The 27,292-nt window shown below is 40.4% G+C and overlaps 1 protein-coding gene across 5 annotated transcripts in view; it reads left to right on the forward strand.

The window, feature by feature from the left end:
* The window catches only part of atp1b4 (ATPase Na+/K+ transporting family member beta 4), a 70,783-nt gene that overhangs the window by 22,382 nt on the left and 21,109 nt on the right, over nt 1–27,292 (forward strand). For 4 of the 5 annotated variants that reach the window (XM_043705068.2, XM_043705069.2, XM_043705066.2 and 1 more), the window contains exons 3-5: nt 13,678–13,846; nt 21,478–21,606; nt 22,876–22,980. In XM_043705068.2, the coding sequence (XP_043561003.2) occupies nt 13,678–13,846; nt 21,478–21,606; nt 22,876–22,980 (403 nt within the window). The remainder of the gene's footprint in view (nt 1–13,677; nt 13,847–21,477; nt 21,607–22,875; nt 22,981–27,292) is intronic. The other variant, XM_043705070.2, reaches the window with a different exon arrangement.

The following is a 27,292-nucleotide window of genomic DNA, read 5'->3' on the forward strand; positions in this document are numbered from 1 at the left end:
TGAGGTCAATTTGCGAATCATTCTATGCTGAGAAAATAGATAAACTTTGTTTGAATTCCAAATCATGTTTTGCTAAAACCATGTGTGGCAGAAGAAGTAAAACATTACAGAGTATCATTGTGTTAAAGAGCTGGCTTGTGCGAGACAGATAACTGGTAATAAATATGGTTTGTGATGTCTGATCAGTAACGTTTTTTTCGTATATATGAATGTGGGTGTTGCTGACTTAGCCAGCACTAGTTGCCCATCCCTAATTGCCTTGGAATGGTGTTGGAGAGTTGTCTTCTTGAACTTCACATACACCCTGAGGATGTATGTACAATTGCAGTACTGCTGGGAAGGGCATGCCAAGCCTCTGATCTACTCTTATATGGCATCACAAAGCTTTGGAAATGTTCTGGTTTACAATAAGTTGAGGATGTTGATGATGGAGATTCCGAGTGGAAACTATCCTGGATTATCAAGAGGAGGTGGTTGGATTCTGTTTTGTTGGAAATTTTCAGTACTTACGTGGTATAAACATTATTTTCTGTTTATCAATCTAAGCTTGAATGTTGTTCATGTCTTGCCGAATATGCAAACACGTCTCTTCAGTATCTGAACATTCATGCATGGTACTAATCACTGGGCTCATTAATGAACAGCTTCACTTCCAGCTTCTGATGGAGGGAAAGTCATGGATGAAGCATTTGAGGTCACTATCCTGAGCAGCTCCTGCAGTGATATCCTGGGGTTGCGATGATGATGAACTCTCAGTTTTAGATATGACTCCAACCAGTGGAAAGCTTTTACGAGAGCTTCTTGATGCCATGCTTGGTCAAATACTGATGTCAAGGGCAGTGACTTGTGCCTCACTTCTCGAGTTGTTTTTTATTCATCTTTGGGCCATGGGTTGTATTGAGGTCAAAAACTGATTTGTCTTGGCAGAACCTAAGTGAAGAATTGGTGAGCAGGTTTTTGCTGAGTCAGTGCAGCTTGTTAGTATTTTTGATGACACTTTTATCACTTGGCTGATGATCAAGAGTAAACTAAGTCAAAGCATTTGAAAGGCAGGTGAATCTTAAATGGGTGGGTAGATGAATTCCCTGGAAGTGGTCTGTTTATTTCAGAGATCCAAAATGATTCCTCTCTATCTATTCCCGTAGAAAACTCTCTACACGTTTTGCACATTAGATTCTCATATGCTGCACTTCTGCTGAAAATATTCTCTACACATAAAGGGTGTGGAGTTATTACGTTTCAGGGTAAATTATTTCATCTCTCAACCTTGGTGAAAGCTTAGCTTGACTGAAATCTTCTATAAATCTTAAACTAAGAAACACACTAACAGACAATCTGGGATGATAATACCTCTCAGCACATACATTAATGCAGGCCCATGCTTGTGTAAATTCTGTGGAGGAGATGAGGTTGGAGTGACAAATATAAACAACTATTATAATGACGAATGCATCACTTCCACATTATGATCAGACCTCCTCTATGCAATTTATTTTATCAGGTAAACATATAAATCAGGAGCAGATGTACGCATTCTACTCCTTGAGCCTGCTGATAATGGCTTGTCAGTTTGTGTTTCAAATTATATATTCCCATCCACCCTCTGATAAACTTTAATTCCTTTGCCTTATAATTATTGACTGTTCCTCCCACCTCCATCATCTTTTGAGCAGAGAGTTCCAATGTCAAATCTCCAAGGAAAGAAAATTCTCCTCATCTCTGTCCAATAGGGGTGACTTCACTCAATCTAGTCTACTGCATTTATTGCTCACAATATGGCCTCCTCTACATTGGGGAAACTAATGACCACTTTGCAGAACATCTACATTCTGTTTGCAACGGACCAGAAAAGCTCAGCGCAAGCTGGACGAGCAGCACCTCATTTTCAGCTTGGGAATTCTGCAGCCTTCTGGACTTAATATTGAGTTCAATAAATTTGGGGCTTGAGCACCTTTCTGTATACTTTTCCCACCCCACACACTAGGCCATGGCATCACATGGGCTGCTACCTCACACTACCCATTGTCATCTACTAATGGTCCCTATTGGCAGCTGTTCATCCTCCAGACTGACCTCTGACTACCATTTTGTCTGTCCAACTATCATTTACTCTCCCCTCTCTTCCCACCCCATGTTCTGGATAAAAAAAAAATCCTTTTCCTGGGTATCATCAGTTCTGAAGAAGGGTCACTGGACCCAAAATGTTAACTCTTATTTCTCTCCACAGATGCTGTCAGACCTACTGAGATTTGTTACTGTCAGACCCATCAGTTGCCACATCCAACATATCATCCTTTAACACTTCCACCATGTTCAATTAGACTCCACCACCAAGAACATCTTCCCCTCCCCACCTGTCTTTGCCTTCCGCAAGGACCCATTCCCTTTGCCAATCCTTGATTTGTGCCATTCTTCTACCGACACCTCCCCAAACCCCCAGGTACCTTTCCCTGCAACCGTAAAAAATGCAAAACCTGCCAGCATACCACCTTCCTCACCTCCATCCAGAGCCCCAAACAATCCTTCCAGGTGAGACAGAGGTTCACCTGCCTCTCCAACCTAGTTTACTCTATCCGTGCTCCCGTAGATACCAAAAGTAATCTCAGGCCATGCTTCACTGAACATCTCAGCTGGGCTCACAGGGGCCAACCTGACCTCCCAGTCACCACCCATTTTAATTACCCTTCCCTCTCCCTTTCTGATATGCCACAGCAAGTCAGACTGCAAATTAAACGAATAACACCTCATCTTCAGCCTGAGCAGCCTACAGCCTGGAGAACTCAACAGCCCCTCTTCCTCTTTCATTACTTTTACCAACCCTTCATTCCAGCTTTCAATTGGATTCATTCCTCCCATCGACCAACCAGGTTGTATCCTCTACCTGTGTTTACCTGACCACCCATCCCTCCACCCCCCCCCCCACCCCTTATCTGCAGCTCCCCCTACACCCACCCGCAGTCCGAAGGGTTAAACCTGAAATATTGACTTCTCCATGACCTGATGCTGCCTGGCTTGCTGTGTTATTCCAGCCTCCTGCTTGTCTACCTAGGATTCCAGCATCTGCAATTTATTTTGTCTCTACTAAGATTTTCCATCAATTCCTGTTTTTGTGTCAATAATACATTAGCTGTATGTGGGAAGGATGTTTGAGAAGAAATGGTTTTTCAACGAAAATAAATTCAGATCCCATAAGTGCCATGATTTTATGCATTACCTGAGAAAATAGAAAATAATACATTTCCCATGTCCTTGCATTTGTTCACTTACTTTCCATTCTTCAAGTAAAATATGGATGATAATTAATAGTGATAAACCAGTAGCAAAGAACACTGCTGCCTCACAGCGCCAGAGACCTGGGTTCAATTCCCACCTCAGGCACCTGTCTGTGTGGAGTTTGTACATTCTCCCCTTGTCACGTGGGTTTCCTCCGGGTGCTCTGGTTTCCTCCCACAGTCCAAAAATGTGCAGGTTAGGTGAATTGGTCATGCTAAATTGCCCATAGTGTTAGGTGTAAGGGAATGGGTCTGGGTGGGTTGCTCTTCGGAGGGTCGGTGTGGACTTATTGGACCGAAGGGCCTGTTTCCACACTGTCAGTAATCTAATCTAATTGAAAAATGAATATCTATTGGCTGCAGAAAATTTCCCTGCCACCACCATATAGTCAGAAGTCCAGAAATATTAGTCAGGGAAAATCACACTTGATCAAAATGATGATTGATTTTCCATCTCATTGTGAGTTAGTTGTTCTAAATTAGCTGTTAAATGAATACTTACCCCTTCTGTAATATTAAAAATGATTAAAGTCTGTCATCAATCTTCAGTTATGCAGTAATATCAATAATGAAGCGCTTCCAGAAATATTTATTAACTAAAACATTTTTACTTTCTATATGTCAGTTGACTTCTGATGTTTGAAGCTGAGTAGTATTTTTACCCTAAATTACATAAAATGTTGACCAAAAGCTGAGAATTAATTTTTTCTGTGGTTGACACAAGTAAAATCCACGGTCTTTTTTGACTGCCAGAAAATGCAATCAATTAATTTGCTACATTCCAGAAATAGACCGGTTTGATTAACAAATAGTTAAGGTCAGCACAATGCATTTACTTAGCAGACAAATCATTTTGTGTGTCTCCTGACTTCTGTTCCTTACATAGCACTACAATTAATTTAATATCCAGTACACTGGAAACTATCTATCATAGTAAATAGGTCATTAGCAGATATAGAATTGTATTCTAATATGTAAAGGAAACTATGACTTAAACTGTGTTGGAATATATGCAACTACTTTGCAAATATGAATGTTCAGACTTTATATAAAAATTCACATGCATTCATAATCTACTAGGTTTGAAAAGTTTTTTTACAGAGCAGCAATGAAATATAGAGACATAGGAACAAATTACTGCAGATGCTGGAATCTGTACTGAAAACAACACATGCAGGTGATCACAGTGGTCAGGTAGCCTCCCTGGAGAGAGAGCAAGCTAACATTGCAAGACTAGATGACTCTTCATCAGAACTAAAGTAGTGTAGAGGAGACATGTTTATGCGATAGTTTGGGGGGGTGTGAGGTGTCAGGAGTGGTGGGTGTATGGTGCTGGTTGCTTTTCTTCATTGGCACCCTCTACCCAGTACCTCCAGCTACTCCACCCCAATTATTGTATAAATGCGGACCCTTCCACACTTCAGCTCTGATGGAGTTATCAAGACTCGAAATGTTAGCTTAGTCTCTCAACAATCACCTGATGAAGGAGCGGTGTTCCGAAAGCTAGTACTTCCAAATAAACCTGTTGGATTACAACCTAGTTTGTGTGATTTTTAACTCTCTCTGACCCGCTGTGATCTCCAGCATTAGTTGCTTTCAATGACATATAGATAGACTTGATTAGAAAAATACATCTTCGTCGCCATTTTATATTTCCACAATGTAAAGGTTGTTTTTTTGATGTTTTAAACAGAAAGTATGGTTCCATTATCGACAAGGGACAGGTATTCTTGGTGGGTTTGGAAGTTTAAGGGACGGGGTAAGGCAGGTCATGTGCTGTTCTCAACACAGATACTTTGAGGAGATTAAAATTAGCTCTCATGTCTCTGATTACTGTCTCTTTCCTTGATTGCCTGATTGTAGTTTCATTTCAGAATGATTATAATCATATTTCAATGTTTCTAAATTATCCACCACCGGATCGTACAGGTTACCAAACATAATCCTAATGCACAACAAATAATAATATTCTAAATGACCAATCTCTGTCAGATTATTTAGAACATCAGTTCAGGATTTTGGGCTGAGGTCCTTCTGTTGAGATCAAATGGGGACCTGACCTGACAGTGTTTGGAGTGTAATCCAATGGAAAATATGAGTGAATTGGCCAATTAGTGATATGATTGGCAAGAGGGAGGAGTGAGTAATGGAAGGGGTATTTAATTTTATTTTCATATTTTCTTCTTCCATTTTAAAGTAGGTGATGGTGTAACTCTCAACTCTGCTTGTGTTGCCCTATTTAAAATGACCCACAGCAAATTCTTAGAGTTAAAACAAAGCTGCATTCAAAACTGGGGGAATGGTGTGGAATGTTTACACACACACACACACACGTGTGCACGTACACACATGCATCAAAGAAAGAAAAAAGAAAAGATAGGGAAGAAGTTACAAATTATTCAAAAATCAAGGATGTTAGAATTCATTTTCACACGAATTAGAGAGTTCAGTAAAACAGTGTCCAGTGGAAGATCTTTGAAGTTGGCTATTTACAGACGTCCTGTTCCCAAGAGCTCCAATACAATGGAATTCTATTTGAAGATGCTATAGTTGTAAATTGGGTATTAGTTCATTGTACAGCTGAAATACAGAATTACTTCTGGAAATCAAACTTTTGGGGGGTATTGAGATCAGAGGGTAAAGCTGGAGCTACTTTCTTTCTGGTTTTATAGGCAGACCGAGGAAAGATGTGAAAAACATCATAATTAAAAGTGATTCAAACAAACTTGCAGTTTTGATCATGTGACTGGGGCTTCTGGATTAGCCATTCAGCCAACTAGACTAATTGTGTTTTGTGGCAGATAGCTGTGGAACCATTAACACTAAATCAAGCATTACTGGGCTTTGATGGTCTCCTTTGTTTCGAAATGGGTGAGATAGACACATCATCGACTCTTCTTTTGCATTATTTTACTGGAATAAGAAGTGTGACATTCTAGGAAGACAATGTAAGTTATTATTCCCTGCTTAATGTTGAGCAAACTTTCCAGAAATTGATATAAGACATAAGAGCAAAATTAGGCCATTACGCTCATCAAGTCTGTTCTGCCTTTCAATCATGGCTAATATGGTTCTCAATCCCATTCTCTTGTCTTCTCCCCTTAACCCTTGATCCCCTTGCCAATCAAGAACCTATCTATCTCTGTCGTAAATCCGCTCAATGGCTTGGCCTCCACTGCCCTCTGCAGCAATGAGTTCCACAGATTCACAGAAGAAATTCCTCCTCATCTCAGTTCTAATGGATCATCCTTTCACTCTGAGGCTGTTCCCTTGTGTCCTAGTCTCTCCTACTGGGGGAAACATCTTCTCCACATCCACTCTACCCAGTCCTCTCAGTATTCTGTAAGTTTCAATCAGATCCTCCCCGATCCTTCTTGGCTCCATCGAGTACAGACCCAGAGTCATCAACTGCTCCTCATACGACAAGCCCTTTATACCCTGGGATCATTCTTGTGAACCTCCTTCAATGCCAGCATATCCTTCCTTTGATACAGGGCCCAAAACTGCTCACTATATTCCAAATGCAGTCTGACCAGAGCCTAATACAGCTTCAGCAGTACATCCATGTACTTGTATTCTAGTCCTCTTGAATTGAATTAAAACATTACATTTGCCTGCCAAACTGGCAACTGAATCTGCATGCTAACCTTAAGAGAATCCTGAACAAGGACTCCCAAGTCCCTTTGTGCTTCGGATTTCGGAAGCCTCTCCACATTTAGAAAATAGTGGATGCCTTTATTCATCCTGGCAACTAGTCATCATGTAATCCAAGATAGCCATGTTGCCTGTTAATAAAGTATTCTTTGGGCATCTCAGTGGCAAGAGGGTGCACTGGCTAACCAGGCTGTATGGTTCTTGAAGTGTCATCAGGAGCAATGATCCTCTAAGCTCCACAAACTCATGGATCTATGATATCTTTTATCAGTGTTTTCGAATACCATCTGCTTGATCTCACCAAATAACTAGAAGATAATGTTAAGATTTGAGTGGAATATTTAACATCATTTCCAATAAATGATTGTGCTATATTCTCAGCTGATTCTCCCTTCCTCCAATGCACAACAATATTAAGTAATCATAAATCTATTTTCATCTGCCCTACATTAAATGATTAAAATATCTCCACATTCTGGATTAACAAAACAAGAAAGATTATGTATTCATATGTTCACCCCGAAATCTAAAGTTACATCACTCACACAGACTCTTGAAAAGTACAAATAAAGAGGATAGTGCCCTTCTACAAATCACAAACAAAAGTTCTAAGTCATGTGATTTGTGTTTTTGTTGGGCATAGCATATTGTTAGGATCTCAGATGATGTTACAACTGGAGAAGTCAGATTTCAGGATGAAGTCTAGCTTATAGAGTCATAGAGTTGTACAGCATGGAAACAGACCCTTCGGTCCAACCCGTCCATGCCAACCAGATATCCCAACCCAATCTAGTCCCACCTGCCAGCACCCGGCCCATATCCCTCCAAACCCTTCCTATTCATATACCCATCCAAATGCCTCTTAAATGTTGAAATTGTACCAGCCTCCACCACATCCTCTGGCAGCTCATTCCATACACGTACCACCCTCTGCGTGAAAAAGTTGCCCCTTAGGTCTCTTTTATATCATTCCCCTCTCACCCTAAACCTATACCCTCTAGTTCTGGACTCCCTGACCCCAGGGAAAAGACTACGTCTATTTATCCTATCTATGCCCCTCATAATTTTGTAAACCTCTATAAGGTCACTCCTCAGCCTCCGACATTCCAGGGAAAACAGCCTCAGCCTGTTCAGCCTCTCCCTGTAGCTCAGATCCTCCAACCCTGGCAATATCCTTGTAAATCGTTTCTGAACCCTTTCAAGTTTCACAACATCTTTCTGATAGGAAGGAGACCAGAAATGCACGCAATATTCCAACAGTGGCCTAACCAATGTCCTATACAGCCGCAACATGACCTCCCAACTCCTGTACTCAATACTCTGACCAATAAAGGAAAGCATACCAAATGCTGCCTTCACTATCCTTGATAGATTTTAATACTATTTAACATGGTGGTCATTCACTGAAACATAGGAGACAAGGCTGCAGATTTTCTTCAACAATGAAAGAAAAGTTTATGATGTAAAATAAAGAAGTAAAATGAAACATACCAAGTTATCTAAATATAGAACACAGTTTGAAAGATCTTAATGCACACAGCAAAGCAATTTATTCATTCTCATTCATTCCCCAACCCTATTACTTTACAATAATCCAAATCCAGCGAAATTACCCTTCTGTATCAAATCTTTAGGTTTGACTGAACTGCTACCTCTCGGTTCTGTCCTCTGAACTGTGAAGTCTTCCTAAATGAATACTCACAAAACTAAAAGCTCTGAGATTTTCTCAGTCTTTAATAATTTGCTGATTTCTCATGAATTGAAAGTTTCAAAAGTTAAAGTTTTTTTAACAAGACAACCAAGCTTACCCTAAACCATCCTACAATGCTTTCAAGGAGAGAAACTATATTTGGTTCTGATCACAGTCAAGTCTCCTCTAAAACTGTCCTAAAAGTTTTCAATAAAATAAAACAAAGAACTGTGGGTGCTGAAGATCTGAAACTAAAACAGAAATTGTTGGGGAGAACTCAACAGGTCTGGGAGCACCTGTAGAGAGTCCAGTGAAACATCAACACTGCTTTCTCTCTACAGTTTCTTCAGCAATTTCTGCAAAAGTTTTCAAGTTGTGTTTTTCTAAACTAAAATTAATTATTGATTATTCTAAACAAGAGAAACAAACTAATGCCTTTCAATGTTTGATTCCAACTGTAAACCCTGTAGTATAAATAATCTTCCATTAACATTCCAGGTGGCTTACAGTTACCTGCTCTTTGACACATACTGGATTAGGCACAGTTATGGAAGGTCTCCCAGACCTTGTGTTTTTTTAAACCCTTCATAAAGGTAACCATAAACCTATACAAAAATGATATAGAGTCACAGAGTCATACAGCATGGAAACAGACCCTTTGGTCCAACCAGTCCATGCCAAACATAATCCTAAACTAAACTAGTCCCACCCAACCGCTCCTGGCCCACATCCCTCCAAACCTTTCCTATTAATGTACCTATCCAAATGTCTTTTAAATATTGTAATTGTAAAAACGTCCACCACTTCCTCAGGAAGCAGCATTTAAGAGGCATTTGGATGGGTATATGAATTGGAAGGGTTTGGAAGGATATGGGCCGGGTGCTGGCAGGTGAGACTAGATTGGGTTGGGATATCTGGTTGGCATGGGCGGGTTGGACTGGAGGGTCTGTTTCCATGCTGTATATCTCCATGACTCTTAAGTTCATTCCACATGCGAATCACCCTCTGAGTCAAATATTTGCTCCTCACGTCTTTCTTAAATCTCTCTCCTCTCACCTTAAAAATGTGCCCCCTAGTCTTGAAATCCCCATGCTAGGGAAAAGATGCTTACCATTAATCCTTTCTATACCCCTCATGATTTTATAAACTTTGGTGGATAGTCTCAGTAGATTCAGTTGTCTAGGTCTTTTATAAGAATCTTTGCAGGATTTCTTCAAAGATCTGGAAGTTCTGTACATCATCAAGTTATTTGTATGTAGTCTTCATAGCAAAGAATTTTTTTTCTGCACTGCTATACTTGAAATGAAAAGGCTCAAGGCTTGAGGATGTTGTTATCTCTAGTTTTAAAACAAAGTTAATGTTGCATTAGCTGCTGCTCCTGTTCCTGCAGTTGCTGTTCTCAAACCTACTAGTTTGCCCTTGATATATTAAGACTTGTTATCTGCAGTTGAGCTCAGTCATGTGACCATTTTAGTTATTACGACCATCGTTTGTTATCTAGCCAGGTCAGATGGTGAGGATGACCAGACTATGAACACAAAAACAGAGATACTCTTTAGCACAGAGAATATCAAAGAATGTAGTATAGTATGAGACCATCTAAAACTTCTACTGGATAATCTGGATCCCAGAATGAAATCTGTCCTGATCGCTTTTGTTTTAGTTAATGTGGTTGTGGATTCACCAAAACATTGTTAAGCAAGACTGCAGAGTTTCTTTAACAACAGGATAGAAGTTTATTACACCAATGAAAAAAAAAATTAAATCAAGCTATTTAAATATAGAACAGTTAGGAAAAATATTTAAAACACACAGCAAAATAAAGTTTCAACATGCTTTCAAACTCCAGTTGTTACAATGACTCAAATCCAAACAAAGAGTCCCCCATATTAATTTCCACTCAACTGATTCTCCTCTATTTCTGGCTTTTGAATTGTGGAGTCTTCTTACATGATTACTCACAAAACAGAGAGCTTAAACCTTCTCATCTGTTAATATCCGCAGATTTCTACCAAACACAACTTGTTTGGAAGTTTCCCAAATTAAACTTTTCTACTTTTCAGGCCTCCTGTGAATTGTCCTAGCAAATTTTAATCTCTGTGTTTTCAAAGCTTAAATCAATCCTTTATTATTCTGAACTGAAAACTAGCGAATCGTCTTCAATGTTTACTCCACTTACCTTAAAGCACCATAGTACAAACAATTTTCCCAGGAAAACTCCAGGGGTTTGCAATTATCTGCTCTCTGCTGTATTGGGTTAGGTCATTATTTCAGAAGGACTGTCTGACTGAGATCTTATATTTTAAAAAATCCTTTCATAAAAGTAACCAATATGCCACAAGTTTGAAATTCCACTTTCTAAAAGTGATTTTACATCCCTTTCATCACAGCACCAAGGAAAGCATAATCTGTTGCTATCTAGATTATTTGTCCACATATGAATCCCAAAAATGAGTGTTAAATTATTCCTGACAATAATGTAACGCAGACAGCAGTGAATCAGGACCCCAGCTTACAGCCTCCAAGTTTTTAAAGATTAAATTAAATAATGGAAAAAAGATTTGCCTTCATAAAGTCTGTTTCATAACTTAGGTTATGCCAAAAGTGCTTTGCGATTAATGAGGTTTGATGTACAGTTACTGTTGTAGGTAATATGGAAGCCAGTTCGTACGCTCCCACAAACAATAACATACTAATGACTAGATAACCTGTTTCAATGGTATTTAGTTAAAACATTAGTATTAGTCAGGTTCCCAACTCATAACTCTTCTTTGAAATAGTGCTGTGAGCCCATTTATATCCATCTGAGATGGCAGATGGAGTCTTGGTTTAATGTTGCATCGAAAAAGACAACACCTGTAATGGTGAAACATTTTGTTTCTGTGCTGGATGTCAGCCTGGATTTTGTGCTTAAAGCTCCCGAATGGGATTTAAATTCGTCACTCTGAGACAGATCTGCTGCAAACAAACATGACTGTCAATGGAAAATTATACTTGATCTAAAAGAGTTAAACATTTGGTTTTGTCCAAATTTTCAAAAGACTAGCCAGGAGTAAGGCATTCGACAAGGTTCCCCATGGGAGACTGGTTAACAAGGTTAGATCTCATGGGATACATAGAGAACTAGCCTTTTGGATACAAAACTGGCTCAAAGGTCAAAGACAGAGGTGATGCTGGAAGTTTGTTTTTCAGACTAGAGGCCTTTGACCAATGGAGTGCCACAAAGATCGGTGCTGGGTCCACTATTTTTCATCATTTTTACTTTTCATCATTTATATAAATGATTTGGATGTGAGCACAAGAGGTATAGTTAGTAAGTTTGCACATGAGACCAAAATTGGAGGTGCAGTGGACAGCGAAGAAAGTTACCTCATATTACAACAGGATCTGGACCAGATGTGCCAATGGACTGAGAAGTGGCAGATGGAGTTTAATCTAGATAAATACAAGGTGCTGCATTTTGGGAAAGCAAATCTTAGCAGGACTTATACACTTAATGGTAAGGTCCTAGGGAGTGTTGCTGAACAAAAAGACCTTGGAGTGCAGGTTTATAGCTCCTTGAAAGTGGAATCGCAAGTGGATAGGATAGTGAAAAGTCGTTTGGTATGTTTTTCTTTATTGGTCAGAGTATTGAGTACAGGAGTTGGGAGGTCATGTTGCGGCTGTACAGGACATTGGTTAGGCCACTTTTGGAATATTGCATGCGATTCTGGTCTCCTTCTTATCAGAAAGATGTTGTGAAACTTGAAAGGGTTCAGAAACGATTTACAAGGATGTTGCCAGGGTTGGGGGATTTGAGATATAGGGAGAAGTTGAATAGGCTGGGGCTGTTTTCCCTGGAACGTTGGAGGCTGAGGGGTGACTTTATAGAGGTTTATAAAATGATGAAGGGCATGGATAGGATAAATAGACAAAGTCTTTTCCCTGGTGTGGGGGAGTCCAGAACTAGAGGGCATAGGTTTATGGTGAGATGGGAGAGATATAAAAGAGACTTAAGGGGCAACATTTTCATGCAGAGGCTGGTACTTGTATGGAATGATTAGTACAATTGCAATGTTTAAAAGGCATTTGGATGGGTATATGAATAGGAAGGGTTTGGAGGGATATGGGCCAGGTGCTAGCAGGTGGGACTAGATTGGTTTGGGATATCTGGTGGGCATGGACAAGTTGGACCGAAGGGTCTGTCTCCGTGCTGTATGTCTCTATGACCTTTTTACCCACATAGTATCGAATTGCTCTTTATTCTTGTTTGCACCACAGAGGGCAACGCAACTGCCTTCAAACTGTTACAACACAGAAACAACCTCGGGGTGAAATTTGCATAGTGGCAATGTTAGACTTGAAGGATGCCAAGTTACATAGCAGTCTATGGTGCCATTTCCCCAAAGGGTTTGAGGTAGGTCTGCACTCTGCAGATAAATTTCTGATCCAATGTGTCCTCTGTATAACCCTGAACAGGAACATGGGATAAACACTAATGTATAGCAACATGTCCCCACACACAACAAACTTTTGAGCTGTTCAGTTCATTTCTCTACGAATGTATAAGGTGGTAAGGTGTTTTTGCAAAGAGAACCATTAGCAGTTTAGAAATATCTCATGCTGCTATCAAGCTGGTATTGAGATAAATAAATTAAAATAGGAAGCAAAGTCTCATTTCTTTTTTTTAAAGCAGGATTTGTTGTATGAAGTCAGCACAAACATGATCAGCTTTAAACCTATGAAACAAAACTTCCTTCTGTTTGCAAAGGAATGCTTTTCAATTAAGTGAGTTATACTCTAAAATGTACTATCTTCAAGTGCTATTCTTTGCTGCTTTAATGTCTTATATCATTTAATTAATAATTACATACGCTGAGCTGTCCCTTTCTCTCAGTAATGAGGAGGTTTTCTGTACAGCTGTTAAATAACTGTTCTGGCAACGCTGAGGAATTCCAACAGGAAATAACATACTGTAAGGCTTTGCCAAACATCCAGGGCTTTGTGCACATTGTGGTAATATAACAACGCTCTGAACTCAAACTAAACTTGCCATTGGTATCCCACCTCTCACTGATTCAGGAAGACCTGACTGGGGCGAAAGGGGAAGATAAAGATCAAGTGGTTACTGGAACCGAAGTGAAGGCAACCAAAAATGGCAAATCCTGGGATGAAAAAATACAAAGTTTTAAAATGTTTCTGTGGAATCCGGAAAAGAGAGAATTCTTGGGAAGAACATCCAGGAGTTGGTGTGAGTAAAACTAACTGCACATTTGGTGCTGGGTTGTGGTTGCAGATGGCAACAAAGAGTGAGGCTGCTGAAAAGGTAACTTCAGAATCACATCATGCATCCATACTGAATGGCTTTTACGTCACTTTAAAGTATCGTTAAGGTGAATTTTCATATTGAAGACCAAGTCACTGTGATTAATTAGAAAGCATAATACACATTAAAGAATAAAGTAGGGGAAGAGTGCAGGATTTAAATAGTTTTCACGTTAAAAATACTCTGGGAATACAATGTTTAATCAGCATTCAATTCTGATTTAATACATAAGATAACATTTTGTAAACTACACTGCCCATTAAGTAATACAGATGAATTAACCCAACAGTAAACTAATAGGAATAGATCATTGTGATGACACTGGCAAGTGTGTGTGTGTGCACAAGAATTCAAGAATTAGGAGCAAGAGTAAGCCAATCAGCCTCTTCAGCTTGCTCCACAATTCAATAAATCATCACTGATCTGACTATGGCCTCAAAGGACTTCAGAATATAAGAATAGGAGACGATCATTCACTTCTTTGAGACTGCTTAGCCATCCGATTATGTCATGGCTGATCATCTCAGTGCCACTTGACTGTCCTTCCCCATATTCCTTGATTATATTTGCTATTTCTGAGTTCACAGCACCCTTTCCAGGATCTACAGAATTTTGGAAGATTACCACCAATGCGCCCATCCTCTCACATCCATCTCCTTCAATACTCTGGATTGAGGCTCATCCGGTCCAGGGATTTACCAACCTACAATCCAGTTAACTTTTTAATTATTACCTCTTTCCTAATACTAATTTCTCACAGCTTCTTATTTTCACAAGGCCTTTGGTTGCTTGGTATTTCTGAGAGATTTTCAGTATTTTCTTCTGTGAAGACAAAATGCAAAGTAATACTTTAGTTTCTTTGTTATAAATATCCCACCTTCACCTGTAATGGGCCCACATTTATCCAAGCTATTATTTTCCTTTCTCATAACTGAAGAAGTTTTTAGAGTCTACCATAATGTTTCTCACAATCATATTCTTGGTCCCTAAGATACCCACCGCAAAAATATCTCTACTTTCTTCATTCGTACCATGCCCAACATTAGAATTACTGTTTAGTGGCATAAACAAGTCTCCCATGTATGTCAGCTGATCTGGCTATAACTTAGCTCCACCCAATAGGTGTCAAATCATGACTGTTTGACCTAAGATCCCCTCTTACAAATGTTCTAATCACTTCCCTTATTAAGAGCGCTATTTCACCTCCCTTTCCCATCTGCCTATTCTACTTAAATTATGAATATTCTTGGATATTCAGGTTCCAATCTTGGTCACCCTGTAGCCATATTTCTTTAATGGCAATTAGATTAGATCCATTTATTCCAATTTGTTCCTTCTGTCAATTGTAAGTGACTTCAGATGTCTTTAATTCAGCCTTTTAAATATTATTCCTACTCTGATCCTATTTGATGTTTGCCTTTGCCTTATCTCTTTTCTAATTTTTCTTGCTGCTTCCTACTTCCCATTATCAGTTTTGCTTCATTCCATTCTGAATTTCCTCTTAGGTTCACATCCCTCGCAAATCTACTTCAAATAAAACAAAGAACTGTGGATGCTGGGGAAACTGAAATCTGTGGAGAATATTCTGTGATGGAATAAGATAATAAGATCACCTCTTGCGTATAACCCTTTCAATCCTGGAATCACTCAAGTGAACTGCTTCTGAATTATATACTTTGTTAAGGCAGGAGACCAGTGCTGTGTACAGTGCTCCAGATGTAGTCTCTCTAATGCCTTACACAACTTCCCTACTATCAGTTCTGATGAAGAGTCACCAGATTAACTCTACTTTCTCCCCACAGATTCTTCCACACCTGCTAGTTTTCCCCACACTTCCTGTTTTTGTTTCGGATCTCTAGCATTTGCTGTTGTTTGTTTTATTCCCTTATGTAATGGATGGAACATAAAAGATGGAGTAACACATGAAACTCTGCATAAATCTTCCAAAAAGAAAAAAGATGAATCTTGTTACACCTTGCTGGGGTGGCGCACTGGAAATCAAGCCCTGCTGGAGTTCCCACAGAAGTTAAACATTTTCATCAAATTAAGCAAAGTCCTCAAATTACCTGTCTAATAGGCAAAAGGGTAAGCAGTCAACAGAAAACACAGCCCAGGCTTCTTTACTTAACAAGACCTGCTATTCATTACAAATATATTCTAACCACAGGTAAACAACTATGAACTGTCGACAAGTAACTTTACTAGTTAAAACTCTAAGTCCGTTCCAACCTTCCCTCCCCCACAACGCATGGACACAGAGACAGACAGAACAAAGAAAATACTGTTGTGGATGGAGGGGAATTGTCTTGTAGGGAAAGACGGATGCAAAATATTCATTTAACACCCCCGGCATGGTTTTTGTCTTCAAGTGTAAATCCCTTTTTTGTTCCCTAAGAAACTGGGTTAATTTTCCTTTCACCACCTTTTACTATTGATGTGTTTCCGACAAGACTTTCAGATTTCCTTTTAGGTTGGCAGCCTTGTCTTTTATATTAATTGTTCTTTGCTTCATGTATTTGCTTTTTCACTTCACCCCTGAAACTTGTGGGTGCATCTTGTTGAATTTGGTCATGGAACTACGTTTGAAAATTCATTTGTGTGTTGATTTGCAAATCCGTTTGAAAACAAAGGATGTGTTTGCTCCTGAGCTATTTATTTCTGAACTTTCCAGATTCTGCTAATAAATGTAGAACATGGCCCCACCTGAAGAGCTGAAACAATTTAACTAAGTTCTGCTAAGACTCTGAACTAGCGCCAGTAATTAGATTTTTTTTTCTGAAGAATGGTCACAAACTGAAATGTTAACTCCATTTCTCTCTCCACAGATGTTTTTATTTCTGATCATCAGCGTCTACAGCATTTTGCTTTTGGATTACATTTTCTCAATTGCTTGAGTCACAATGGCTTCCTTTAAATTGACTAAAATACAAAATTGCAGTAATCTGTACACAGAATGGACTGGAAATGATCAAATCTGGAAATTGAAAGCTCCACACTATTACCAATTTCACCAGAAAGTCTCATGTAAATGCAATAAACCCATTAATAGCAAAACCTGTGCAACTTTGAAATGTCTAATAACAGCTTCAGTAATGTCCCTGTCTGTCAATGACTTGGAAGCAGCTGTAACTCTAGTTGAGAAATTAGCCAACAACCACAGTCTTAATCAACAGTCAGGCAACTGGAATCAGCAAATGCTTGCTGCCTTTCATTGAAGGAATCACTGGAGTGAATTGCGTAATGATTTGGTGTATTTGTTTCCTTGACTTAGGGTGTTGATGCAGTCACTTTAGGATAACTAACAATAGTTTATCAAAAAGTGGTCTAAACCTGTTGGTCCCAAAACATACTTGGTTCTGAAATGCAATTTTGTTATTAAATGTAATTTAGACTTTTTTTGCTGATGTGGAGGGTAAATGTCAGCTATAACTTCAATACATTTCTAAAACAAGCGTTCCCTTGCCTTACACTAAGAGGAATTGCCTCCATGTGATATTTTAACTTTAATGAACTTTTGTGGAGGTTTGCATGAGATTTTCATCACTTAATTAATTATGGCTGGGACATTCAATGGAGCTGTTCCCACTCCACAAGTTGCAAATTAGGAGAAGATTGGCTGAGATTCTTTTGATGCACAAGATACAAGGCTTCCACTGTACTTCTGGTGAACTAATGCCAGTGAAGTGAGAGTAACTTAATTTCCTTTAAAGGTAAACCTCTATGAATTAAAATTAAATCAAAGAGATTGAAATTCCATTTGTAGCACTATTTTGCTATATCGATTATTGCACTCTCTCATAATTTATTAGTGCCCTTATTAGTCAAGCTAGTTAAAATAGATCACATAAGAATGTTGTATGACTGTGTCTGGTGACATGCTAAAAGTAATGTTGAATAGAATTTGTACCTCTGAATCTGCACAGCCCTGATGTTGTGATTTTTATATGTCCATTCTTTTTCTCCTATGTTATTCAGCAGCATGACTGTGAGGCAATATATTGTTTAACATGATCACTAATTTACTATGTCAACTGCTGAAATGTCCCTGAGCTTAACATTATTTTGCATGTATGTTAGATGACAATTGCTCAGTCACACAGAACTTAAAACATTCCTGAAAGGAGGCACAAAGTCTAAGCTTTTCATCTCGTAAGGACTGGGATGCAAAAAAAAACCAAAATTTGCAGAAAAACATGAATTTAAAAAGGTTGGTGATTGGTTGGACCGTGTTTGCATGGAAATGCAGCAGGATCTGGTAGTTGTTCATTTCAGCTAGCAGATTAAAGTCAGACCAGGCAGGTGGACTCTAACTGGCCAGGGTGTTACCATAGGGAATGCAGCAGGATGTAGCAGTCTCCGTAACCATTTTTCAATGAAAAAGGCACAATGTATGGACAAAGTCCTTTCACCTACTGTTCTGTGTACCCATTGCCCTAACATCAACTGCAGGATGGCATGGTGGCTCAGTGGTTAGTGCTGCTCCCTCATATAAGGCAGGGACCCGGGTATAATCCCAGCCTTGGGCGACTGTCTTTGTGGAGTTTGTACATTCTCCCAGTGTCTGTGTGGGTTTCCTCCAGGTGCTTTGGTTTCCTCCCATAGTCCAAAGATGTGCAGGTTAAGTCTACACACATGTTAAATTGTCCATAGTGCCCATGGATGTGTGGGTTAGGTGGGTTAGCCATGGGAAACGCAGGGTTATAGGGATAGGGTCGGAGGTTGGGTCTGGGTGGGATGCTCCTTGGAGGATCGGTCTGGGCTTGATAGGCTGGATAGCCTCCTTCCTCACTACAGGGATTCCATGACTCTAATTTACAGTAATGAGTTCCAAGGTTTTGTTCAATCTTTGTGACAAAGTTTCTTAAATACAGCTCTGTAAAGTCTGCTCTAATTCTTAAGCTGTGCTCTCATGTTCTAACCTTTCCAACTACATAGTTCCTCACTGTATCACCTTGTAAGAATGAGGATGTTGCAATAGCCATATGCTATTTCCTGTCCATCATATTTTAACATTACTCATAAATATCCCATGATATTGCCTTTGGTAAGTCATATTATAGGTTGTGTAAGATACCATCCAATGCAGAAGACTACTCTCTTGCTAAAGTGAAATTATTCCTTGAGGCCAGCAAAATCTATGAATGTGAAATAAAAAGTTACAATGCTGATTTGCTCTTCCCCTTTGGAGTGGTAGCCTGTTAGGGATGAATACCATTTTGCCTCTTAACATTGAACATAGAACAGTTCAGCACAGGCCCTTTGGCTCTCAATGTTAATTCGGCCTTTTGTCCTACCCTAAGATCACAATAACCTACATAACTTCATTGTACTATCATCCATGTGCCTATCCAAGAGTCACTTAAATGTAAGCAATGTATCTGACTCTACTACCACCGCTGGCAGTGCATTCCATGCATCCACCACTCTCAATGTAAAGAATCTACCTCTGATATCTCCCCTCAACCTCCCTGCAATCACCTTACAATTATGACTCCTCATGATAGACATTTCCACAATGGGGAAAAAGTCTCTAGCTATCCACTCTATCTATGCCTCTCATCATCTTGTACACCTCTACCAAGTCACCTCTCATCCTTCTTTGCTCAAATGAGAAAAACCCTACCTCCCTCAACCTTACTTCATAAGACATGCCCTTCAGTCCTGGTAAATCTCCTCCACACCCTCTCGAAAGCTTCCACATCTTTTCTATAATGAGGCAACCAGAACTGAGCACAATATTCCAAGTTTGCTCTGTAGAGCTGCAGCATAACCTCATGGCTCTTAAACTCAATGCCCCTGCTAATGAAAGCCAACACATCATATGACTTCTTAACTACCCTATCAACTTGGGTGGCAACTTTGAGGGATCTATGGACATGGACCCTAAGATCCCTCTGTTCCTCCAGACTGCCAAGAATCTTGCCTTTAACCCTGCATTCTGCATTCAAATTCAACTTTCCAAAGTGAAAGACTTCACACTTTTCCAGGTTGAACTTCATCTGCCATTTATCAGCCCAGTTCTGCATCCTGTCATTGTCCCGTTGCAACCTACAGCAGCCCTGCACACTATCCACAACTCCACCAACCTTGGTGTCATTGGCAAACTTACTGAACCACCCTTTAACTTCCTCATCCAAGTTGTTTATAAAAATTACAAACAGCCGAGATCCCAGAACTGATCCTTGTGGATCAGTTGGGTTTGACAATCTGGTAGCTTCGATGTCACTTTCACAGAGACATGGTATTTATTTAGGTATTCCCATTGACATCCTTACATGATCAAAATTTTCAATTTTCCTTGAAAGTCTGGTGAGAACTGGGCAGTGGAGATACAATCTATCTTTATTTAACCGTCACAATAATCTCTAAATCAGAAGGAACTAGTGCCTCAGCTATCATTTCAAATATTAGGAATACTGCATGACAAATACACTTATTAAGATTATCTGTTCAGGGATATATACCTTTAATTGTATATTTTAAATATAAGCAGATTGGGGTCAGGATTGCTAATGATTGTCTACTGTAAGTGTGACTGGAGATCTGAGGAGACCTTGGAGAAACAATTGTGTTTCAGTTTACATGTGTTACTTGTTACACTGATGTTTCATGAGTCAAGTCTGAAAAGAACTAAACAAACAAAATCAGTCAGCAAAAAATAATATAATTTGCAGAAGAGCCTGGAGCTTGATGACCAGTAGTGTTCCACAGGGAACCCTTTCAAGTTTCACAACATCTTTCCTATAGGAAGGAGACCAGAATTGCACGCAATATTCTAAAATTGGCCTAATCAATGTCCTGTACAGCCACAACATGACCTCCCAACTCCTGTACTGAATACTCTAACTAATAAAGGAAAGCATACCAAACGCCTCCTACACTATCCTATCTACCTGCGACTCCACTTTCAAGGAGCTATGAACCTGCACTCCAAGGTTTCTTTGTTCAGCAACACTCCCTAGGACCTTACCATTAAGTATATAAGTCCTGCTAAGATTTGCTTTCCCAAAATGCAGCACCTCGCATTTATCTAAATTAAACTCCATTGGCCACTTCTCAGCTCATTGGCCCATCTGATTAAGATTCTGTTGAAATCTGAGGTTACCTTCTTTGCTGTCCATTTCACCTCCAATTTTGATGTCATGTGCAAACTAACTAACTATACCTCTTTATGCTCATAGTCAAATCATTTATATAAATGATGAAAAGTAGTGGACCCCGTACAGATCCATGTGGTACTCCACTGGAATTCTTGAATTCTCACTCCATTTTCCCATTAAAACCTGCAATGTCGCTATGGTCATGTAGTGATTGGAGCCGAGAGAGTTTTGCCATGGGAAGTGCAAAGTGTTGTCATTGGGCTCTTTATGTGTGCACTTCTCAAAGACAAAACAGCAGAGGAAGAGGTATGGGGATACCAACACCACAAAACGTGCATAATTCAAATAGGGACTGAAAGGAGTTACAAACTGTTGGAGAATATTTTAGATTTGAAAGTGATGAATTAGTGCATATATATGGTACTGACACAAATACTTCTTCTCCTTACCTTGCAGCACTTATTTTATTTTTCTACCTTTGTTTATATTCTTGTCTGGCTGGAATGTTTTCTCTGTGCCTGTATGGCATGCTTACCACAATCAGTCCGTATACACCAAGATATCGCGACCGAGTCAACAATCCAGGTACTTAAACATGGGCTGAACCTTACATTTCTCGGAGGGTGAGGGAGGTCCAACGAAAACTGAGGGTGCCGCTCGCTCTTGCCGCCACTCTCTCTGCACATCCAGTTAAATGTCAGATAGCCAATTATTTGCTCTCCAGTGGGAAGAAGGCCAATCATTGGCTCAGAGGAAGCTGTCTCCTGATGATTAACCTTTCACTTGTCCCCTTGCTGAGGTTATCAGAACCGAGTGTCTCTCAGCTGTTTTTAGATGCCACGATATAGTCAGCTCTTAAGACTTTGAGGTAATATATTAAAAATATTACTGGACTTTTGTTCAACACACAGTGCAATATGAATCATGTCAGATATAAATGCATAACTCTGTGAATCAGCATAGTCGACTAGAATGTCACGTGCAGAGGGATAATGCTGTGGTCACTGCTTTATTATTCATTGAAGGCCTCAAAAAAGATTTGAAAACTAGTCACTGAAATCACACAGAGACTGCCACATTCCTCACCAGAATCTGCCTATACATTTGACCAGGGTCCCCATGTTATGGTTTGTCTGTTGCCCCGTGCAGTTTCATTTTACTGCTGGGCATGGGTTCATTGCTGATCACCTCCTTAATGTCCTGAGTGCACATGTTTGATATGATTCAATAATGTCAATTAAACTAAGTGCTGTGAAAAGTTTTGTTTTGAGAGCAATACAGCAGATAATAATGTACAAAGACACAAAGATCAGAGGGTGATTGAACAGAGCGAGGAATACACTGGTTGTAACCAATGCTTCTGATGACTTCCTGCTGAAGTGGAGAGAAAATCTCACCTCCTTAGTAAAGATGCATCAGCTGAGAAACATTGAGGCACTGAACAGAGAAGGGCTCACCTCTTGACATTTATATTGGGGTATGGGCAATTTACCCTGAGTAAACAATCAAGCCCAAATTTAATTACTGAGTACCAAATCATAAGGCACACAAGAGATTACAACATGGGTGGAAGTTGAGAGACTGTGTTTCATCATCGCCAGAATGTCCAACCATTGACAGACCATCTTTAAGTCATTTGCAGATGCAATGTTCAATTATTTTCATCAATGTATTGAAATTTTAGTTTTTGTATACAGATCGACTCCTAAAGAAATGAAACCCTCAATTAGTTGAAGTGTAAATACACTATTGAATGGAACAGTCAAGATTAATGACAGATATCTGTTAGGTTTTGTCTTGATATTAGCTGCTGGGTGAAATTCTGGACTGCCAATAATCTTTCCATTTTTCCAGGTGTGATGATAAGACCATATTTTGGTGGATTTACTATTGCATTCAACTCCTCAGAGGAAAGCACGTGGTCACATTATGTGAAAAGCCTACATCAATTTCTTGAATGTAAGTTTCTGCATGCCTTCTTTAGTAGCAAAACCAATAAGCAATCATCTAAATTTAAAATTGCCAAACAAGTAACAGGGGCTGGATTTTCATGTCTGAGGCTGGAATCAGAGGTCAAGAATTTTCTTTACTCAATGATTCCACGTCTGTCCTAGTAATACCCATCCCCCATATGTGCAACTTGAGGAAGTGAGGATGATCTGAAGAAGGACCCAATGCCTTCAGAAGCAGCTGCAAGGTGGCAATAGAGGCAGGTTAGTGCTGCAAGGGCAAGGTAGAAGGATGCCTGCATCCTCTGGAACATCGGTCCTGTATTCAACATGGTTGCCAGGTTTGCTTCACTCTGCCTAATGACCACCTTGCTCATTCACATCTTCCATGTTGTTGCCATGCCCCATCATGCCACCCATGGCTTTTTTTAAACCTCCCATGCATCCTCCATACCCACTCTTCCAGAAACCACAGCTATGCCAAAGGGCTCTCACATTTGACATTGAAATCTTTTGAAGCAACTGAACTGATATTTATTAATTAAATAGATGCTGATTTGCCGTGTATTTCAAAGCAATTTTGTCATAGAGCTCGTAGGTTCTGGCCCTGGGGGAATGCTAGAAGAATGTTTCAAGGTCTCCATTGGTCTTTGGACTTTAAGTTAATCTGAAGATAAAAGCACAGCGTCCAGATGAGATATTAAAGTCAGATTCTCAGTAATATTGATATTGTAAGAGCCATTTACTCACTGAATAGAATACTTTGATAATTGTGAACATTCATAAAATGTTGGTCAATTTAATGGTCATTTACTATTTTAGGTTAAAGCAATTTGATCAATCATGGCTATAAAGCCATATTTAACTTTCCATACTGCAGTTAATTCTGAGAGCTGAAGTTGGCAGGATCTTCTAATATTTGTCTGCTTAATATTTCCCAAGTAACATTTCGACAAGGTCCGTGCAGTCTTCCTGACATTGCAAATGTCCAGCTCCAAGTCTCCTAATTAAACAGACCCAACTGCAGGAAAATAGCAGGAGTCAGAAAATGTCCAACCCCTCAATGGAGTTTGCTGAGGGTGGAATTGCTGTAGGTGGCTCCTCAAGCACATCCTTATCACTGGGTCATAAAAATCCCACATTCTGGGTCTGGAGGCAGGAATCCATGAATCAGTTCCACATTTATGATTCCACCTTCGATCTGGGTGGAGGCATGAAAATGTAAGCATTTAGGAAAATGAAAGGAAAATTGCCAATTTTGTAGAATTCTTAGGTTGAACATAAATACTTTTGATTGAGGTGATATTCACTGTAGTCAGCTTTCTACACACTGTATCTGAAAATATTGACCATTGATGTAACATCGAGTTATAAAGTCATAGAGATGTACAGCATGGAACAGACCCTTTGGTCAACTTGTCCATGCCGACCAGATATCCCAACCAAATCTAGTCCCATCTGCCAGCATCTGGCCCATATCCCTTCAAACCCTTCCTATTCATATACCCAGGGGAAAGTGAGGACTGCAGATGCTGGCGATCAGAGCTGAAAATGTGTTGCTGGAAAGGCGCAGTAGGTCAGGCAGCATCCAAGGAGCAGGAGAATCGACATTTCGGGCATGTGCCTTCTACAGGAATTCCTGAAGAAGAGCTCATGCCCGAAACATCGATTCTCCTGCTCCCTGGATGCTGCCTGACCTGCTGCGCCTTTCCAGCAACACATTTTCAGCTATTCATATACCCATCCAGATGCCTTTTAAATGTTGCAATTGTACCAGCCTCCACCATTCCCTCTGGCAGCTCATTCCATGCACGCACCACCTTCTGCGTGAAACATTTGCTCCTTAGGTCCCTTTTATATCTTTCCTCTCACACCCAAAACTGATGCCCTCTAGTCTGGACTCCCATACGCCAGGGAAAAGACCTTGTTGTTGTGGTTCTGTTCGCTGAGCTGGGAATTTGTGTTGCAGATTTTCGTCCCCTGTCTAGGTGACATCCTTACTGCTTGGGAGCCTCCTGTGAAGCGCTTCTGTGATGTTTCCTCCGGCATTTATAGTGATTTGTACCTGCCTCTTCCGGTTGACAGTTCCAGCTGTCCGCTGCAGTGGCCGGTATATTGGGTCCAGGTCGATGTGCTTATTGATTGAATCTGTGGATGAGTGCCATGCCTCTAGGAATTCCCTGGCTGTTCTCTGTTTGGTTTGTCCTATAATAGTAGTGTTATCCCAGTCGAACTCATGTTGCTTGTCATCTGAGTATGTGGCTACTAAGGATAGCTGGTCGTGTCATTTCGTGGCTAGTTGGTGTTCATGGATGCGGATCGTTAGCTGTCTTCCTGTTTGTCCTATATAGTGTTTTGTGCAGTCCTTGCATGGGATTTTTGCATCCATGAACACCAACTAGCCACCAACTGGATAGTGAGGAGTGCTGTTGTCGGCTGCAAAGGGACTTAGATATGATGCAGAGCTGGGCTGAGGAGTGGCAGATGGAGTTCAACCCTGTCAAGTGTGAGGTTGTCTATTTTGGAAGGACAAATGAGAATGAGGAATACAGGGTTAACGGTAGGGTTCTTAGTAAGGTGGAGGAGCAGAGGGATCTTGGGGTCTATGTTCACAGATCTTTGAAAGTTGCCACTCAGGTGGATAGAGCTTGTAAGAAGGCCTATGGTGTATTAGCGTTCATTAGCAGAGGGATTGAATTCAAGAGTTGTGAAGTGATGTTGCAGCTGTACAGGACTTTGGTTAGGCCACATTTGGAGTACTGTGTGCAGTTCTGGTCGCCTCACTTTAGGAAAGATGTGGAAGCTTTGGAGAGGGTGCAGAGAAGATTTACCAGAATGTTGCCTGGAATGGAGAACAGGTCGTACGAGGATAGGTTGAGAGTGCTAGGCCTTTTCTCATTGGAACGGCGAAGGATGAGGGGTGACTTGATAGAGGTTTATAAGATGATCAGAGGAATAGATAGAGTAGACAGTCAGAAACTTTTTCCCCGGGTACAACAGAGTGTTACAAGGGGACATAAATTTAAGGTGAAGGGTGGAAGGTATAGGGGAGATGTCAGGGGTAGGTTCTTTACCCAGAGAGTGGTGGGGGCATGGAATGCGCTGCCTGTGGGAGTGGCAGAGTCAGAATCATTGGCGACCTTTATGCGGCAATTGGATAGGTACATGGATGGGTGCTTAAGCTAGGACAAATGTTCGGCACAACATCGTGGGCCGAAGGGCCTGTTCTGTGCTGTATTGTTCTATGTTCTATGTTCTAACATGAGTTCAACTGGGAAAACACTACTATTATAGGACAAGCCAAACAGAGAACAGCCAGGGAATTCCTGGAGGCATGGCACTCATCCACAGATTCAATCAATAAGCACATCGACCTGGACCCAATATACCGGCCACTGCAGCGGACAGCTGGAACTGACAACCGTAAAGCGGCAGGTTCAAACCACTATAAATGTCGGAGGAAACATCACAGAAGCGCTTCACAGGAGGCTCCCAAGCACTGAGGATGTCACCTAGACAGGGGACGAAACGTCTGCAACACATTCCCAGCTCGGTGAACAGAACAACGAGCACCCGAGCTACAAATCTTCTCCCAAACTTTGAAAAGACCTTGTTTACTTACCCTATCATTTTATAAACCTCTATAAGGTCACCCACTCAGCCTCTGACGCTGTAGAGAAAACAGCCCCATCATGTTAGGCCAAAGGGCCTGTTTCCACACTGTAGGTAATCTAATCTAATGTAGTCTATATTTAACCTTTCCCAATTGAGCAAATCCTCCAACCTGACAACAAACTTGTAAATCTTTACTGAACCCTTTCAAGTTTCACAACATCTTTCCGATAGAAAGGAGACCAGAATTACACACAGTATTCCAAAAATTGGCCCAGCCAACATCCTGTACAGCTGCAACTTGACCTCCCAACTCCAGTACAGCAACACTTAGAGTCATAGAGATATAGAGCATGGAAACAGACCCTTCGGTCCAACCCATCCATGCCGACTAGATATCCCAACCCAAGCTAGTTCCACCTGCCAGCACCTGGCCCATATCCCTCCAAACCCTTCCTATTCATACACCCATCCAAATGCCTTTTAAATGTTGCAATTGTACTAGCCTCCACCACTTCCTCTGGCAGTTCATTTCATACACGTACCAGCCTCTGTATGAAAAAGTTGCCCCGTAGGTCTCTTTTATATCTTTCCCTTTTCACCCTAAACCTATGCCCTCTAGTTCTGGACTCCCTGACCCCAGGGAAAAGACTTTGCCTATTTACCCTGCCCATGCCCCTCATAATTTTGTAAACCTCTATAAGGTCACC

The sequence above is a fragment of the Chiloscyllium plagiosum genome, unplaced genomic scaffold (genome assembly GCF_037043375.1).
Source record: "Chiloscyllium plagiosum isolate Xiang-an unplaced genomic scaffold, Cpla_swu_hap1 HiC_scaffold_11, whole genome shotgun sequence".
Classification (NCBI taxonomy): domain Eukaryota; kingdom Metazoa; phylum Chordata; class Chondrichthyes; order Orectolobiformes; family Hemiscylliidae; genus Chiloscyllium; species Chiloscyllium plagiosum.